General features: G+C 41.3%; 1 protein-coding gene across 2 annotated transcripts in view; it reads right to left on the bottom strand.

Annotated features, from left to right (window-relative positions):
• Window positions 1-20086, bottom strand: part of BRINP1 (BMP/retinoic acid inducible neural specific 1) — a 201788-nt gene that overhangs the window by 22243 nt on the left and 159459 nt on the right. For both annotated transcript variants that reach the window (XM_012458252.2, XM_064378504.1), the window contains exons 6-7: window positions 19256-19492; window positions 14420-14642 (exon numbers count right to left, since the gene is read on the bottom strand). In XM_012458252.2, coding sequence (XP_012313675.1) covers window positions 14420-14642; window positions 19256-19492 — 460 coding nt within the window. The remainder of the gene's footprint in view (window positions 1-14419; window positions 14643-19255; window positions 19493-20086) is intronic.

The following is a 20086-nucleotide window of genomic DNA, read 5'->3' as shown; positions in this document are numbered from 1 at the left end:
GGAAACAGTGACCTCAGTCCTACAACCACAAGGCACTGAATTCTGCCAACACCTTAAAGGAGCTCGGGCTTGTTTCTTCCCCAGAGCCCACTGGTAAGAGGCTGGTCTGTCCAACACCTTGATTTCAGCCTGTGAAGCATAAAGTGAAGACCCAGCTATACCATACCTAAACTCCTGACCCCTGGAAACTAGATATAATAAATCTGCATTGTTTTAAGTTTCTTAATTTATGTTAATTTTCTATATGGCAATGTAAAAATTAATACAGTTATTCTGGACAAAACTGTTTCATTTTACTTCTTAATAAAATGATAAAGTAGATTAGACAATCTTTTAAGTTTCTGTCAGGCACAAAATTTTCTAATTTCATAATATTTATTAAGTCATTTAGCCTTCCTAAGCCTCAGGTTTCTAAAGTAAAACATGGATGCAAAACCAATTCTGAGCCAGTATTATCTTCTAGATAGTCTATATTCTAGATCTCAAGCTCTCTGTGAACAGGGGCACTTACTGTCTTGCTCACCCCTCTACCACTTGTATACTGCCTGGCACTTAGTGGGTATTCACTAAATATTTGTTGAATGAATTAATAAGCGAAGATTTAGTATAAACATTGACCAGAAGAAAGGTCTATGCCTATGTAGGATGACACAGAATAATGAGTATTACTTTATAATCTTGGGCAAGTCATTCCTGTGAGTCTTCGTTTCCTCACCTGTAAATGGGGAGAGGGATCCTCACTCTTCACTCTACCTCACCCACTGGTTATTCCGATCACTTAATATCATCAGTGTGAAAGACCTTTACAAACTTTAAAATAATCTATACATAAGGTATTTGTTTTGGTAATAGTTTACTTTTTAAGGTTAGGACTGTCTCTAAGCAACATGGGGTAAATTTATTTCCTAATTGTACCAGAAATGGAGCACCTTCCTGATGTTACTTTCGCAGCTGCTGGTTAGCAGTGGTGCCACCTCTCAGCAGAGGCGGTACCTGCAGGGAGACAAAGCCATTAGCATCTGCTTCAGCAGAAGGTGTTAGAAACTCAACTCAAAGAAGACTTACTGAAAGATGAAGATCTCTACTAACAAGAAGGGAATGACAACCTGTGGTATCACACCAAATAATCTGAGTAATTGCTTCTTAATCTGGTGTAAACTTTTTCTCCAAAGCTGTGTTTTGAGGAGCCCAATCTCTTGAAAAACTTCAAAAAGAAAGATTCTATGGCCAAATAAATTGAAAAATATGCAAACCTGACCTCTGCTTTATTTAGCTTTTTTTTTTTTAAATTTAACATTTTCTAAACTCATTCAAACACAGACACCACTTCCTTATTTTCCTCTTTTTCAATGTCCTACAGGATTCACTTACTGGAACTCATTTTTGCTTAGATTCTACCAAGTGCATAGAAAGAAGTGCGACCATATTTAAGGCAGTAAAGAGAGACTTAATCCAAGCCTGGTGTGGCCCTTAGACTAGGGGCATCAGTATCACCCAGGACATAGGACCCACCTCAGTTCTACTGAATCAAAAACCCTAGACACAAGGCCCAGAAATCTATGTTCAGAAAGCACTCTGGCTGACTGTGATGCTAATTCCGTTTGGGAAGCAGTACTTTCATCCACAGATCATGTCAGCACAGGGAAGAAATACTGAATCCTCTTACACCCAACAGAGAGATTCCATTGATTCTCCAGTTCATCTTTCTAACGGCTACCAGAGAACCTTTACTCAGCCACAGCGTCCCTTCTATTATTTTTCCCGCTGGCTTCACATCACCTTAATGCTAAGATACAAACTCCACCACTAGGTATTCAATCCCTCCATAATTTCCCAACATACAGGTCTACCCTTATTCAATAACAATAAGGACAACTGCGCCAAGTGCTAATATTTATTGACCACTTACTACATGCTAGGAATAGTGAATATGTATCTTGGGTGATCCTCACAACAACCCTGTGGAGGAGATATTATCCTCATTTTACAGATGAGGACACTTAAGGCCAGAGGACACTGAGCACATTGCTTGCCAAGATTTAACCTCAGTCTTCTCTGGTTCCAAAGCCCAGGTACTTAATCCTGACTTATATCCTGTTTCTGATTTGACATTTCTGGATAAAATTAATCCCACCCTCTATTCTTCATAGGTACCTACTAGCATAATCATCCCTCAGCTCCCCTATGAAACGCCCCCTCACTTCAGTGCAGCAAAGGCTATGTTGTGGTGTTCCAGGCACTTTACCGATCACTGAGGATACACTGGTTAGCAAGAAACACAAGTTACCTGCCTTCAGCGAATTTGTGGTCAAGGAGGGGAAGTCTGGCCTTAAACACAGCATTGGAAATACGGCAAGTGCTAGTGAAAAATGAAACACAAGCTGCAGTAAAGGCATATAATAGGATGGTGTAACTTGGTCCACTGAGTCGGGCCAAATATTCCTAAGAAATCAGGGATCAACCTGAAAATTAAAGGATGAATAAAGTAATCCAGACAGAGGAAAGCATTTTTTCCAGTCTCCCCAGCAGGAATGCATTTCTCTCATCCTCCTCTCCTCTTGCAGCACTTCCCTTTGCTACTCAAACTCTATGTCTATAATATGAGAAGCATAGTAGAACCTTTTTTTATAGGGTTGTTGTAAGGATTACATACATTAACGTATATAAGGCACTGACAACTGTGTCTGGTACACAATAAATGGTCAGTGTGTGTCAACGATTATTATCATCATTTTTTTCTTACTATAATATGTGATCTTGAGCAGGTCGTTCCAGTAAGAGTGGCAAGTTACTAGGAATCGGAGTTTCTCTGTCAAGTGCGACAAGCTCTCATAATTGACCTCCATGAAGTAATGTGGGAAAACAACTCTTCCTCCCACCAGATAGATGTGGTGTGTGAAGCTGATGGTGCATTGAATACTCTTGTCTGGTTGGTTACACTTCCACATGCTTCTATTTCCAGCAAGTAACAAGAACATGAGCTGAAAGTCAGTTTTGTATATTCCCAAACCTGTTTATGCCCATTGTATTTGCTACTATAGCTTATTTGCTCTTATAGCTAAAAAGTTACAAAATAACTAAATTAAAACTAAAATAAATCAATGAAATGTGAATTGCTTTTTTCTGTGGAAACTAATTTGAATTCTATAAAGACCAGTTATTGACAAAAATGACCATTGATTTAAATAAAGGGGAAGTAACAAAAAAACTACAAACATTTAAGTTGTTTTTTAAGAATCTAAGCTGTTGCTCCACTTTGAATAAACCGAAGTTTCAAATGTTATGCAATTATGGTATGGTTTATGGAAGAACACCAGTAAAATGTTAAATAGAATACACCACTACCTTCAAAAAAGATTTTGGCTTTACTTCAAGAGGCTGGCCAAGAAATGTGCATTTATGTGTTTTTAAGTTAAAATAAAATGGTTCATATATGTATAGCATGTATACATTTTAGGATTTCCTAGTTTAACTTCACTTTTTTAATTAACCAACAAACTACTGATCTCCAGTTTTGTCCAATAAAGAGCCACATGCTTTGCCATTTTACTGTGTGCTAACCCTGGCATCTATGTTTTATTATTGGCTCTCCAAGGCTGGCTACTATTTTTCTCTCCATCATGCTAAGTAGAAAACTGAACTTGAACGCCTTAATACTATGCCAAGTATTATCAATAGTAAATGATAGTCACACACTTTGGTCTGTCAGACTAGAGAGTCTGAAGTCCTGAGCTTCTTAAGTTATTTTGTTTATTATATGATGACATTTTGTTTGTTAGGCTCATGCTTTATTTTACACAACAGGAGCATCCATTTCTTGGAAATAGAAAGTGTTGTCATCAAATATCTATGGTCTACTACTGCTGTGCTCTTGAATATATCAAGTTTTTTTTGAGACAAAGTCTTGCTCTGTTGCCCAGGCTCAAGTGTAGCAGTGTGATTTTGGTTCATTGCAACCTCCGTCTCCAAGGCTCAAGCAATTCTTATGCCTCAGCTTCCTGAGTAGCTAGGATTAAAGGTGTGCACCAACACACTGGGCTAATTTTTGTATTTTTTTTTAGTAGAGACAGGGTTTCTTCATGTTGCCTAGGCTGGTTTTTAACTCCTAGCCTCAAGTGATCAACCTGCCTCAGCCTCCCAAAGTGCTGGGATTACAGGCATGAGACACCGCACCCGGCTTTGAATATATTAATAGTACATCTGTGTATTTCTTTACAAGTTATGAAGAATTTTCACATATATCATACAAATTGACTATGGCAACAACTCTGTGGGGTAGCCATTCTTATTATCCTAACCATACAGATGGGGAAACAGAGGGCTCTGGTAGGTTTGGAGACTTTTGGAGGTCAGACATCTAATGAATGACAAAGACGGGACTGTCAGTCTAATAAACTGAAACTGACTTGAGTTCAATAAAATATGGGAAGCCATATCCCTCTGCCCCACTGCAGGAGTCTATGGAGATTAAATCTAGAGGCAAGTAAGTACAAGGTTCAGAGAGAAGAATCAAAATCTGTGTGAATATTGAGGGTCGTCAGAATAGAGATAACGATTATCTTGGTAGCCAGAGTCTTTCTATAGACACCAATTATACACTGTATGGAGAAGGAAATATGTTAAAAGCTGACATGGGTTCAGAAGCTACAGCCCCACTTCGGAGCCTGAGGTTGATGCCCCCGAGAGATTTTCATCTCAACAATGCATAATTACATTGTACTTGGCTGAGGCTCAGACTGCTGGGTCAAGGCCATGTGAATTTGAGAAGTAAAAATAAATCAAAGACCAAGCATCATCAGAATAATTCTACTGTCTGCCCTCAAGTTAAGCTTCCATGGATCTTGTTTGCCTCACAATACTCTAATCTTTAAAAAAAAAAAAAAAAAAAAACAGACGATGGCCAGATGTAAGGAAGAAATATCAAATCACACTGACCTTAAGTACCTACTTGATGCTGGGAGTTTTACTTCATTTCATTACATTGATCAGTATCTGTTTTTCTTTTCTTTCTTTCTTTTTTTTTTTTTTTTTTCCAGTAGAGAACATTTCCCAAAGTAATAGAATTAACAAGTGGTAACTTTAGGATTTGGATTCAGGTCAGTTGAAGACAACTGCCATTTGCAGTTTCGATTTTACCAAACCGTCTGGACTGTCAGTCTACTGGCCTGAAGTTTAGTTATGATCTGTTCACAAATTCACTGAGTGACCCTGGAAAAGCCACTTAACTCCCTTTGATCTTAGTTTCTTCATTTGTGAATCAGGAAGATAACCTAAATATATTCAACATATGTAGAAAGTACATACACTTTATATATGATCATGAAACTCAATTTGCAGGAGATTACGTCAACATGCCTTGTGGCACATTCTAAGAAGCAAATAACTTATGTGTCTGTTCACTGAACAAAGTTTTTTGAATAGCTACTGTGTGTCAGGTAGTGTGGTAGAAAGTTATAAGAACAAGGTTATGAAGAATATAAAAAAAGTATGAGTGAGCTAACAGTCTCATGGGAGAGATAGGCACTAATAGATAGATTTAAAAAGGGAAAAGGGTAGTCAGGTGCAGTAGCTCAGAGAGACTAAGGAGGGAATATTGCTTGAGTCCAGAAGTTTGAGACAAACATGGACAATATAGTGAGGTTTTGCCTATACAAAAAATTAGAAAAACTAGCCAGGTATGGTTGTGTGCACCTGTAGTCCCAGATTCCTGGGAGGTTGAGGCAGAGAATCATTTAAGCCCAGGAGTTTGAGGCTACAGTGAGCTATGATCATATCACTGTGCTTCAGCTTGGGTGACAAGGCAAGACTCTGTATCAAAAAAAAAAAAAAAAAGATATACTTGTAAACTGGAATTTGGGTTCAATTAGAAAATTAGAATGATAAGGAAGCACATAAACAAGTCCTAAAACAGCCTTTCAATGTGGGGACCATGTTCTTGAGGAATATTTGAGCTGAGGTCTGAAGGGCAGGTAGGTAAAAGCTACCATAGTGAAGAACAAAAAACAGAAAAGGAAGGCACGTTCAAGCAGCAGGAACAGCCCAGGTGAAGCCTTTGAAATGAAAGGCTAGGGGGAGGGGTAGAATTAGGCATTTAGAGAACTCAAAGAAAATTAGCAGAACTGTCCTGTCACTGAGAGAGCTAAGAAATGGTGTGGAACCCAGCCAAGGGGGAGGCAGGAACCAGATCCTAGCAGATCTGTAGGCCACCTTAGGATTTTGTTTTTTCTCCTAAAAGCAGTAACCAAAAAGTTTTAAACAGGGATGTGACAAGATTGAATTTGCTTCTTAAGTGATAGTTCTGACTGCCATGGAACACAGATTGCAAAGTGACCAAAGTAGATTCTGGGAAACTTAGTTAAAAGACCACTGTAATTTCAGGCAAAAGAAGATTTTAGTTTGAACTTTAGGCTACTTATTAAAATTTACTAATTAGCATCATCTGAAAGCAATGCTGCTCAAAGATTGAATTACTGACCTTCTACCAATATTCTTGAATTGAACTATTACTCTCATTCTCTGTAAATGTTATGTCTCTTACAGTTGGGAAGGACCTCAGAGATAATTGAGCCTTGTTGTTTTTGTTTTAGCAAAAAAGAAATAAAGAAAGAAAAAAATCACCTTGGGTTCTCGAATGAATTTTAATTCAGAATTTCCACAAAAAAAAGAAACACTGAAGAGCTGCCCCAGTTAAAGGTGAGGTAAAATTGTTCACTATTCGATCTGCACTCTACCTCTGCAAGGCAGGATTTCTATACCTAGTGATCTCACACAGGGCAGAATAAGACTTGAACTCAGGTCTCTGGCTTCACAAAACAATGTCTTTTCACTTTTCAGCACACCCAGAGGCTAGGTAATGATGGGTTGAGGACCAAGGCACAGTTGCTTGTATCTTTAAATGCCTTTCAGTGGCTGACACGAGATTGGAAGATCAGGTGGTTAGTAAACATTCAGGTTATTGCACAGGAACCAGCTAAATTCAGCTTTGCCCAAGATGACTTTGTGCTTCTTTTCTTCCTCCTTCCCTTCCTTTCTACCTTATTCCTCTCTTCTTTTTTTTCTTCCTCTTCTCTCCTGCCTCCCTCCCTACCTTCGTCTCCCTTTTGCAATGACAGGCAATTTCCACCACTATGCAATGCAGTTTTTAGTCTTGACAGGTCATTTAAACACCTTGAATCATCTTGCCTCGGGGTTAGGTAGAATAGCAGAGGAATAACAAGAAGAGATTCTGCTGGGCTTGAACCTGTCTTCTACCTGCTATTCAATCATCAGCAAGTCACTTAACATCTCTATGCCTTAATTTCTCTATTCATAAAGTGGGATAAATTAGTGGTACCTCACAGGGTTGTTACAGTGATTAAATAAGATGAAAGCCATATGACAGTGGCCGGTGCATGGTAAATGCTTTAGAAGTGTTAACTATGAAATGTCGCCATGAACCTCAACTCAGCCCCATTCCCTTCTTGATGAGTTTCGCTTCAAGTTCACCCGGACTGCATAGCCCTCTTTCTAGAGCATTCGGAGTTCACAAATGTACACCACCCCTGGTGAGCCCCCTCGTGGCCCTCTGAGGCAGACAATCAGAAATTATTATACCCATTTTATAGGTGATAAAGCCAAGGCTTAAAAAGTCTCAGTGTCCAGTAACAGGTGAGACCAAACTTAAAGACCAGCTTTCCCTTTTTAACTCTACACAGTGTAAGGATCTCCTGGTGACAAGACAAGCCACAGGAATCTTACTGTGGGTCCCTGCCTTCCCTTGATATGTCCAGCTGCAGTCTGACACTAGGGCCAGCTCTCCTGTGGGCTAACAGAAATCCATCACAGTACCCCCAGACCCTCAAACAGAACCTAATACATAATGATTACCCAATAAACATTTGGTCGAGTGTTGAACTCCCATCTATGGATATGGTCTGGAGTTATCTTGCTGATCTCCTCTCAGCAAGCACTGGGCCTTGGAGTGGGATGAATCTTACTTATGTTTGTGCTTCTAAAGCCTGCCACATAGTACGCTCTCAGGAAATGTATGCTGAGCTGGACTGCACTGAACCAGGCCTCTTCTAGTTACCTACAGAGAATATGTCTTCCTGGGTTTCTGCTTGGGCTTCAGAGTTAAATCAGGGCTCCATGTTCAGGGACATTTCCTGCATCTCAGCACACTAGAGTCCATGTATTTCAATCCTCATCTACTATCCTCAACCTCGTTGAGCAAACCCTGCCTTTGGCTTTACCACACACTAAACCAGGGTGCCCCAAACACAACACAGCCACATAGCTGCCACTGTGCACTGCTTAAATAACATGGGTTCTTGCTGCTCTGCACAGTGATCATGACCATCAAGTCCAACAGTAAAATCAGCAAAATAAATCTGATCTGTCCTGACCTGCCCATGTGACCTTGGATGAATTAATCACACCTGACTCATTAGTTCCCTAACCTATAAATGATCCAATAGCATCTACCTCACAGAGATGGGATGAGTATTAGATAAAAAATACATGTCACCAATGCTCAATCTCACTGGGTAGCTAACTACTGAGTGCCAAGAAATTTATATGCCCAATATCAGTGCTTGGGGGAAAAAACTAAGAAGAACAATACCTAACATGTACTGAGTGCTGTCCATGTGCTAATCACTGTCCTAAGCAATTTATGTAGGTTAAAGCATTTAATCCTGAAAACAACCTTCTGATGTAGGCACTATTATCAGCTCCATTTTACAGATAAGAAAATTGAGGGGGCCGGGCGCGGTGGCTCACGCCTGTAATCCCAGCACTTTGGGAGGCCGAGGCGGGTGGATCACGAGGTCAAGAGATCGAGACCATCCTGGTCAATATGGTGAAACCCCGTCTCTACTAAAAATACAAAAAATTAGCTGGGCACGGTGGCGCGTGCCTGTAATCCCAGCTACTCAGGAGGCTGAGGCAGGAGAATTGCCCGAACCCAGGAGGCGGAGGTTGCGGTGAGCCGAGATCGTGCCATTGCACTCCAGCCTGGGTAAAAAGAGCGAAACTCCGTCTCAGAAAAAAAAAAAAAGAAAGAAAATTGAAGCTCAAAGCTTTCAGTAACTTCCTCCAGACTTACAGTGTAACCAGGTGACAAAAGTGGGATTTGAACCAAGGTGGTCTAACTCCAGAATCTTCAGCCGACTCTGTTGCTTGTTGTGCTAGCTGCTCAGTAAGTAGCTGTTACTGCTTCATTATTGTTATTATTAATCTTATGTCCCCTATGTCCAAGATAGTCACCTCTAGCTCTAATTCTACTCAATTTCTATTGTACCTCATCTCCAAAATGCACATCCCCAGCCCCCATAATGAACTGCACCTCCAAATATTAACACCCTTCAACCTAGGTTAGGCTTTTGGCCAACAGAATGTGGTGGAAATGACACTCTCCAACTTCCAAGGCTGAGCTGTAAAAAAGTCTTACGGCTTGCTTTTGGTCTCTGAACACTCCCTCTCTGAACCCAGCTGCCATGCTGCAAGAAGTCCAGTCCCCATGGAGAGGTCCTGTGTGGGCACTCCAGCGACAGCCCCAGCTGAGCCCCCAGCTGACAGCCAACATCAATTGGCTCTGAGAGCGTGTCATTTTGGAGATGCAGCCCAGTCAAGCCCCCAGATGACAAGAGCCCCAGCCAGCCTGAGACATCTCAGCTGTACCAAGTCAAGATACACATTCATAAGAGATAGTAACATAGTGTTACTTAGAGCCACTACATTTTGGGGTGAATTGTTTTATACCAATAGATAGCCAAAATACCGCTTTTACCTTCCAGCCAATATTACGTTTTTAGCAAGCATTGAAGCCAAGTTTTAATTAGTTATAGTTGACCTCTCACTAAATCTAAATCTTAACATTTCTTTGAAGTAACAATAAATTAATTAACATTCATTGACCCTGTGCACATTATTAACCTTTCTGTGCCTCAGTTCCTTTATCTGTAAAATAGGAATAGTAACAGGACGACTTCATAAGACTGTAGTGAGGAGGAAATTAGTTAATCTCATATAAGATGCTAAAGAACAGTGCCTGACCTTTAGAATACATATACTAAGTGACAGCTCCTTCCCTTCTGTCTCTTACTCTCTCCCTTCCTCCCTTCCTTTTAACTGATTCAGGCACTTTACCAAGGCTATTTAAATTTTAAAATCTTAATCATCATGCTTAACCTGAAGGCAAGTGTTATTATCCCCTTTCACAAATGAGGTGCAGGGCCTTATATAAAGCTCCGTGTCTGGTAAGTGATGGAGCCAGGAGTTGGACCAGTCCATGTGTGGCTAAGGCCCTGTGCTTGTTCCCTCTCTCTCTCTCCCACCTTACCTCAACAATGCCACCTGTTTGTGAGACAAGTAAACCTCTCTGTGGCACCTGCTGCAGTAATGGCACCTGCTCAGCACACTCATCTTCCACAGACTTCAGCAAGCAGACATATTGAAACCAAGCAATCAGTTCATTTGCAAATACCAGCTTGCTCAGCCAGAGGTGGCCCAAGGTTCCCAGTGTTAGCACCTCTGTCTGACACTGCTCCATGGCAGAGAGGTGCCCTGCGGTGTGAGAAATGCTCATTAAAGCCTCAGATTCAGATGTTAGGAAGCAGCCCACAGCCAGGCCAAGGAAGTTCATCTCTCCTGGGAAGGCTTCAGAGGAATTGGCCATAGAGCCTAGTGTCTGTGTGCTCCTACCCCTCAGTACCTAGCATTCAATACTCTTCAAACTAATATAATTGAGTGATCTGCCAATGGTGGAACGCCAGACATCCTCTCCAAGTGAGAAGAACATTAAGATTAGGGCAGGTTTTCTCCTCTTAGGAGGGGAGAGGGCAACACTGTGAGCTCTTTCCTTGAAGGTCCCAGTGATGGTAGAGCATTTTTAGCTATCTACACCTGACAGTTTGCAAAAGGAGAACAGAGACTTATTCAAAGATGCAGACACCTACACTGAGCATGGTGAAGTGACTTGCCCAAGGCCACACAGCTTACTAATGGTGGGATGTAAATCCAGACTCCTTGACTTTTCCCAGTGTCACTCCTATTATCCAGTGCTGCCCTCCTTCCTCCGTGTAATGCCTATCCAGCTACTCTCCTTTGAAAATCCTCTCGAGTCTTCCCTGAACCTGGCATATCTGACGATGCTCAGTCTCTGGAGAGTTTACTCATCTTTAACAAATATGCCTTCCCAGTGTCTTTGGAACTTGGATCTTACTCTCCATTGTCTGAGGTGACGATCGCCATACTGAAAGAGGTATTTGTTGAATTCTCATAATGGTTAAGCGTTGCCCTCCTTGACCAGGTTTGCACGGAGCTTGGTTGCTCCTTAGAATGCACAGGTTCTTCACCTAAAGATCTGATCAAAAGCTACCTCCTCTAATATTATGGGCTGAAGTACATACCGCTCCAAACTCATATGTTAAAGTCCTAGACCCCAGGACCTCAAAATGTGACTGTGTTTGGAGATAGGGTCTTTAAAGTGGTAATTAAGTTAACATGAGGTCGTTGAGGTCAGCTCTAATCCAATATGACTGGCATCCTCTTAAGAGAGGATATTAGGACAGGGCGTGGTAGCTCATGTCTATAATTCCAGAACTTTGGGAGGCTGAGGTGGGTGGATCACCCAAGGTCAAGAGTTCGAGACCAGCCTGGCCAACACTGCAAAACCCTGACTCTACTAAAAATACAAAAATTAGCTGAGTGTGGTGCTACACACCTGTAATCCCAACTACTCCAGAGGCTGAGGCAGGAGAATCACTTGAACCTGGGAGGCAGAGGTTGCAGTGAGCCGAGACAGCACCACTGCACCCAGCCTGGGCCACAAGGTGAGACTCTGTCTCAAAATAAATTAAAAAAAAATTAATTTATAAAAATAAAAAAGAGAGAGAGGCTATTAGGATGCAGATGCACACAGAGGAAAGACCACGTGGAGACACAGGGAGAAAACAGCCATTCACAAGCCAGAAAGAGGGGCCTCAGAAGAAAACAAGCCTGCTGACAGCTTGATCTTGGGCTTCCAGCCTCCAGAACTACGAGAAAATAAATTTCCATCATTTAAGCAACTGGGTCCATGGTACTTAGTTATGGCAACTCCCACACACTAATACATATGGGGTCTGATTGACAGAAGAACCCCTCCCCACTCCTGCCATACAAGACATCTTTCACAGCACTGTTCCCTGTGTGTGTTTCTGAATTTCCCACAGTGCTCGATGTGGGTCTCATGGCAGATGTGCGATGGATCTAAAGGAAGCTACTTCAGAGACTTGCTCGTGCTAGCAGTCTGTGCATCTGTTGCACTTGACAAGAAAGCAAGTTTGTGACCTTTTTCTAGTCCTTGGTTCAGCAGCATTGCAACAAGGAACTGGCAAAAGAAATTCTATTTAATCCACAAAGTAATATAATTATTACAAGCTAGATGCAAAGCAGTGGGCTCAAATTTGGAAGGAATGGGGAAAACAGAGATGAGCATGAATGTCTGTACAAGAAGGATGTTTCATAAGGGGGGTAAAGAGAGAAATACATTGACTAAGGAAAGGATTTCAGATTAGTGGGAATCTAGAATAAGAAGACTTCTATATTGGCTACTACAATCGGGAAAGACTATGGAGGGAAGAGCAGCATTAGCTCTGACTCAAGAAAAATGAGAGAAAAAAGAATGCACCAACGGGCTAATTAGGTGGAGGGACTGCTTTAGAAGACTACAGTTGTTAAATCTCGAGTGCCAGTAGAACAGGCTGGTTAGGAGGAGAAGATTTTGCTTTATAGATTCATTTAGGTTGGTGCAAAAGCCATCATGATTTTTGCCATTAGCAAAACCAGTAATTTTAAATTTAAATGGTAATTTTAAAGTTAAATAGAAATTTTAAAAATTAAATAGAAATTTAATTAAATAGGATTTAATTTAAATTTAATTAGAAATTTCAGTAATTTAAAAATTAAATAGTAAATATATTTTAAACAGCTAGGATGATGCCACATAGCTATCTGAGCTAGTGTTAATTCCCCACCTCAATCAGGTGAATCAGACAGAATACAGAAGCTGAACCATTAGCAAAAACAGTGATGACTTTTGTACCAACCTAAAACAGGTGGCATCTTGTCTCTCTTACATCAGAATTGCTAAGCCCAAACACCACTAACTTTTGAAGTCAGATATTTCTTTGTTGTGAGAACTGCCTGTGCAATAATACCCCCACCCCTGTTATAATAATCAAAATTGTCTTCAGATATTTTCAAATGTCCCCTGGGGAAAACACTACCTACAAGCCAGAACCACTGGTTTACATTGTAGGTTTGGACCAACTACTTGCTCTCTCTCAGCTTCCATTTCCTGATTTGTACAACAGAGTAACAATCATATAGATATAAATATGTGACTGACATAGAGCATGCTACATGAATGTGAATGGGCTTATTCTTTTTAAGAGTAGATTTTTCTTAGAACGAAATAGAAGGTAGAACCCCCAAACACACAAGAAATAATATCAGAGCTGCTCTGTCTGAAGCAGGATGGAGGGTCCCACCCTGCCCTTTTAGCTGTCCTGTGATGCCCTTTCAGAAACTCTGGAGGCACCTCTAAAGATCAGCTGCGGATCAGAAACACCCTGGAAGAGTGGAGTCCGAAAAACCTGGATTCAAATCCTGGCTCCTTCCCTGTGTGCCCCTGAGAGAGTTAGGAGACCCTAATTCTGTGGCGGTGTGGGCCCTGTCTGTCTTGTCCATCTTTGTATTCTCCGCCATCTGGCAGATACCCGGTATATCCAGGGCAGGGCTGGGACTAAAGGAAGATTTTATGGAGGGAACAGCAGCATTAGCTCTGACTCAGCGGCAAGATAGCCTGGCACGGAAGGTGACACTCTCTCAGGTGAGGACCCTGCACTCAATGACCCTGCAATTGAGTGTCTCCTGACATTTTGTACTAAAGTAACTTATCTTTGTCACTCACTCCAGACTCTGATCAAGGAACCTCAATAAATAAGGCAGTGATTGATTAATTAGTTAATCCAGTTTCTTCACCATTAAGGTGGAGATGCTAAAATCGGCTTTGCTCAGTAATTTAAAAATTAAATAGAAAATATATTTTAAACATCAGGTTAATGCCTCAGCCAAGTACAATTAAATAGAAAATATATTTTAAACATCAGGTTAATGAGCTAGTGTTAATTCCCCTCCTCAGTAAGATGAATCAGACAGAACACAAAGGCTGAAAATTCATGGTATATTCAGGAAACAATGTGGAGTCTTTTGCAGCCAGAGCAAGTAGGTGAGAAGCCAGAGGCGATCCAGAAACTTGTTGGTCCGGACCATGCAAGGTCCTGCTTGCCACCCCGCAAATGCACCATCTACACTGCATTTCACTCGGCAGCAAGATAATGTACACTAACGCCAGGGCGGTGCCTGCAGAGGTGGAGGTGGTGGCAGCACTTACCTCTCTCTAGGCAGCTGGTGGTTGGGATTGTGGCGACAGCGTACACTGAGGCCAAAAAGCTTGCGGGCAGTGCGTTGGATCTTTTGTCTCTGTGCTTCTGTGGCACTCTGCAGGAGCTTGTAGCGGTTCTGCAGGTCCCAGTCATTGCCCCAGTGCTGATGGATGCTCCCGATGGTCAGGAAGTGGTTGCTGGGGAGGCGCTTCATAAACGATTTAAACTCATCTAGTGAGAGACAAAGGCCGAGAGAGAAGGGCTAAGCATGACAGCAGCCATCTGACGTTGCCTGGAATGCTGAGTCTCACCTTCCAATAAGTCAGGCCTGCAAACGTAATTTTTCTTTCTGCGGGCCATAGAACATGGGATTAGCCTGTCCTTCCCCTACTAGAAAGGGCGAAAGCCACTATGCTTTCCTATGAAGGGAATCTGCATACTGCATCCTTGCTTAAGACAGGGCTTCCCACAATTCTGGCATCAGAAAACCAACTTTATAGTAATATTCATATATTATTATATCTACTTAACATATTAGTTGAATCAAATCATTATTTTTAAGTTAAAAATAGAAAACAAGGCCAGGCGTGGTGGCTCACATCTGTAATCCCAGCACTTTGGGGGGCTGAGGCAGGTGGATCACAGGTCAGGAGTTTGAAACCAGCCTGGCCAACATGGCGAAACCCCATCTCTACTAAAAATACAAAAATTAGCTGGGTGTGGTGGTGGGCACCTGTAATCCCAGCTACTCAGGAGGACGAGGCAGGAGAATTGCTTGAACCCAGGAGACGAAGGTTGCAGTGAGCCGAGATTGCACCACTGCACCCCAGCCTGGGCAACAGAGGGAGATTCCATCTCAAAAAAAAAAAAAGAAAAATCGAAAACAAAATGTTTATCAAATTCTCCAGAGAAAATCACTACTGCATGCCTCCAGAAGAATGGTAGCTGTAAAAATAAATATGATAAAAACAATGTTAATAAATTCTAGTCAGACACTGTTGCCTGCTAAATGATCAAACCTCCATGCCTGCTCTCATGTTGAAATACAGGAAATTAGCAAGTGTTAGAGAGGTGTTAAAGGTATGCTAGCACCAAACTGAAACTTTCTCTTTGATGTAATCTGCAGGTTTGACAGAGAACTGAAATGGATCAACTTCCCCACTCTGTGATCCAGTGTGCTTTGAAGTTGTACGTGTGTCCCATCTAGCATCATCTCACATTTCAAAAAACTTCAGCTTAAGAGATGGTGACAAACTCTTGGGTCTCTGGGGTAAAGGTTTCTGCCTCAGTTTGTAATGCTGAGTTTCAGAGTGTCAACTTGGTGTAGCCATAAAAATTATCTCATTCAGCTTTCTTGTTCTACAAATAGGAAAACCGAAGCCCAAAATGGGAAAATGATTTCCAAAGGGAATGTGGCTGATAAATGACAAGATCCCGGTCTGTGTCCTGAGTTTTTGTTTTCTAATCTAATAATCCAATCTGTTGTAATTCTAATCCCTATCACCCCATTCCTGGAAAATTAGAAAATCAAGGCGTTGATCATTTTGTAGGAAAAAAGGCTAATGGTTGGATTTATATAAATATCATAAATCTTCAGCCTAACACTTTCACTTCATATTATAAAACCTCCAAGGACATTTTAGGTATACTATGCATTTATGCTTTCATTTTATTTTTAAAAATGCTTACATAGCTCTTGACAGGCACCAGGCACAGTCATAATCACCTAACATATATAACCACATTTTATAGCAAACCTATGAGGTAGGTATTTTAGAGCCCCATTCTAAAACTAGGGCACAGAGAAGTTAGCTAACTTGCCCAAGGTCAAATGGCCAGTAGATAGGAGAATTAAACCCAAGTCTGGCTCCAAATCCTGTGTTCTTAGTTAGTATATTATATTTCCTCTCAACACATAAAAAGAGGCAATCCCTAGGCTCAGTACATTAGGAGAAAATAGTAAATAAAAGGCAATAAAAAAACAGAAGCTCTGACTCCAAGAAAAACCTCAGGCACTTCATTATAGAGAGACAGGCAAGAGTTGGAGTCACATCTGAGTACTGCACAGCTGTGGGACCCTTATTCTCTCAAGACCTCAGTCTCCCCATCTGCTAACGGGAGTAATAGTATCTAATCCAAATGTTGAGAGGGACATAGTGGCCTAGGACTACATCTACCTAACTAGTTTCTGATACACAGAAAGTACTCGATTGATGGTAGCATAAGACTGACAGGATGACAAAAGCCTCTACACTGATTGATTGATTCAGTGAGCTGGCTGAAACCAGGAGACGGGCCCTGATGACTCTGTTCTGTTTGGGGCAGCTGGGCTCTCCTCCCATGGAAAACATAAAGCTTATCTTGCAGAGGGCTCTGTTGATGTCAAAGGGAAACACAGGCCTTCCAATGAACCAAAATATGGGTCTTAAAAGAAAATGGAATTTAAGGGTTAAATGAATTAACTTTCTTGAATAAAAGTAGAAGTCCTCCAATCAATCCACCAGCAAGGAGATGCAGATCACCACTCATGTATAGAAACTAGGTCCTATTGCCACCTACACTCTGGAGCTGTCAAGGAACCAATGCCTTTTACTTTGGGCTTGTCATTAATCCCTCCAAATCACCTGGGCTGAGTAGTGAAGGTTAAGGGCTAAAAATGAACCAAAGGAAAACTCATATGCACAAGTCTCTGATGCACATATGGATGAATGGATTTATCTTAAAGGGTAAAACCATTTCAAATACAGAAGCACAGGAAATCTAGAGGGAGTGCATGCCTTATGGGGACAAAGTGTGACATAAATCATTTTCTTGGCCTGTTCAGCTTATTCAGTGACATCTCAGTTTTCTGTGTTTCCTCACCCACACACACTCAAAGTGGTTTCTTTTCCTTGGAAATAAGGATTGTATACTAAGGAGTCTTATTCCTTAAACATATAGCCTAAATTCCCTCTGTTTTTTAGCAATCAGTGAAATCTTTTTGCAAAAGCATTTTATCAAATGCTTTCTTTGTTTGGGGCCAAATAATCATCATAGCACATTTTCATCATGAACTTCTCTTTTATGGGTTCCCAGGATGGTCAATGGACTAATGGGTGTCGTTATAAGGCATCCATAGCTCCATTTGAGCTGCACAGCACGGCAAGAACAGAATCCCTGATGCATTCTGGGCTCCCAGAGCTCGTTTACAGCTTAGAGTTCATGGGAACCAGTTATTTTCATATACTGTTCCACAGAACTCTAGCTTTTATCTGTGGTACACAGTGGCTCCAAGGTAAGATTTTGCTTGATCAAAGAATGTCTTGTCTAAAGACTTGAATAAATTCAAATATTAAAAACACAAACATGTCCTCTCATTTATCAGATGAGGGAACCTCAGCCCTGGAGGGCAAAGTAAAATTAAGTACCCAAAGCTGCTGTGAGCACTAGATTTGGAATCAGGAATTCCATTACCAATCCTGCCATTTACTAACTGTGCAACCCCAGGGAAAACACTGGGTCTTGAAGGAGGATTATAGAGGAGAGGTTCCCTCCTCCGTAATACAGAAATGTTACTACTTCCTTTAAGGTGGCTATTATAACAGATTTAAGAAACATAATGTTGTTTTAAAGACACTAATGCTCTACGCATAAGTCCATTTATTTAACAGGTACTTGAGTACATATTACATGCTAAGTGCTTGCTTGGCATCTGGGAAGTCTCCAGGATTCTCAGGCTTATCCTATATAAAAGCGAGCACATGGTCTTCTTCCCAAATCTTTCAGGGTGTCCCAGCTCAATGAAGATTACCAACATCTATCCAGTTGTCTAACATGCCTATCTAAAGGAGGTTTATGAATATCACCTCAATACCCATTTTCTCTTCAACTCTTGTAGACAATCCAACATCAAGCTCTGCTGTTGTTTCCTTCTAAATATCTTGGCATCTCGGCACGTTTCTGGTTTTTACAACTTGTACCACCTCCCTAACCCACCTCATGGTCATCTCCCTGCTAGGCCCCTTGTGCCTCCCATTGGTCTATCTGCACCCACCTTCTGATACCTGCACAATAGTCAGATACTTCAATTTCTGCTCTTTTTTAAGGTAGCCTTCCTTGACCACATTGACCCCCGACTCTACATCATTTGTTCACAGCAGCTCATCCTTCTTTACAGATGTATCCTTGCTGTTTCCTAATCACTGGCATGGTTATATAATTAAAGCCTGACTTCCCAACAAAATTCAAATGTCCATGAAGCCAGAGATCCTACTTTGGACTTCATCTGCTTTAGTAGCTTGGGTGACTGTCTTTCCTTCCCTGAAACTCATTTTTCTGAACTACAATAGGCATAAAATAACTAAGTTACCAGAAGTGACTTTGAGCTTTGATAGTCTGTAGATTCTTTGGATATCTATACATCTATGTATGTGCACACACATATATACACATAGAGATATGTGTTTATTTATAGAGACAGACAGAAGCATCTGAATACACACACACACACACACACACACACACACACAAACACACACACTCCAAGGAATCAATACAACTACCTCTGACTCTTCCCTCTCCAGAGGTTTCCTATGCAGATTTATTCTTTCTGTCTTCTGGGTACAACAGAAGCAATACATCATATGACCACAAACTGGATTATGCTATTCATTAATTTTCTTCAGTGGAGATTTATTGAGTGCCTGCTCTGTGACAGCTATTATACTTGCATCTGGACCCTCTAAAGTGGAAGAGTCAGGGTCACTGAAATTTGCCTCTCAGCAGTCCTAATTCCAGTTAGATTAGCTCCCTTTCAGACTTGGCTCAAGGCCACTCATGCAGTGGCACTGAGTTAGACCCTCTACCTGAATTCTCCAGGTCCTTATAAGCTTCGGCCCAAGATTTGGCCATGTTGGCCAGCGTGTACTCCATGATCTGGATGTCCGTGATGGGGCAGTTGCACTGCGGATACTCCTCGGCACATTGGCATCGACACTGGCTGTTCTGGCACAGGTACTCCCCCTCCCCATTGCACATGATGTAGCTCAAGGCCGACTGGACAAACTTCTCTTGCAGATACTGAGGAAAGATTATCTGAAGACCTGTTTGAGAATAGCAAGAAGGGAAAACAGAAAGGTTAAAAAAAGGTGTTTCATTAACAGTTTCCAGAGGTGACACATAGGAATCTGAAGCTGCTACATTTCTCCCTGTGTACTGGAACCAATATATTTCTGGGCCAACCTAGATCCAGACAGGGCATTATCGGTGAGGCTTCCAGTTGCATCAGTTTTACTTAAACTTCTCAGGTCATGACCTTGGCCATCTCTGAAAGGCATAGTCTATTCTGTTGTAGTAGGACTGAGGCCAGAGCCACATATGGTGACGTTATTTGAACGTCAGCTCACCCACACTGAACATTTTCCATTTGTGGAGAAAACTCATATTGAAAATATAACATTATTGTTTATCATTATTTCCTTAATTGCTTTCCTTAAACATTTGTAAACCCTATTTATGAAACACAAGTCCTGAGGTAGGCACTAGGCCCACAGATATTAAAAAAAAAAAAAAAAAAAGATACACTCCTTGCCGTTGGGGAGTTTACAATGTAATCAGCAGGCACAGATACGGACACACATCATCATAACATGGCTTTATAGACCTATAGCAGAGACAGTCATAATAACATTGTTTAG

This window comes from Aotus nancymaae, unplaced genomic scaffold (genome assembly GCF_030222135.1).
Source record: "Aotus nancymaae isolate 86718 unplaced genomic scaffold, 86718_ANA_hifiasm-v0.15.2.pri h1tg000003l, whole genome shotgun sequence".
Lineage (NCBI taxonomy): Eukaryota > Metazoa > Chordata > Mammalia > Primates > Aotidae > Aotus > Aotus nancymaae.
Note: the sequence above shows the minus strand (reverse complement) of the source record. Positions and strands in the feature narration are given on the sequence as shown.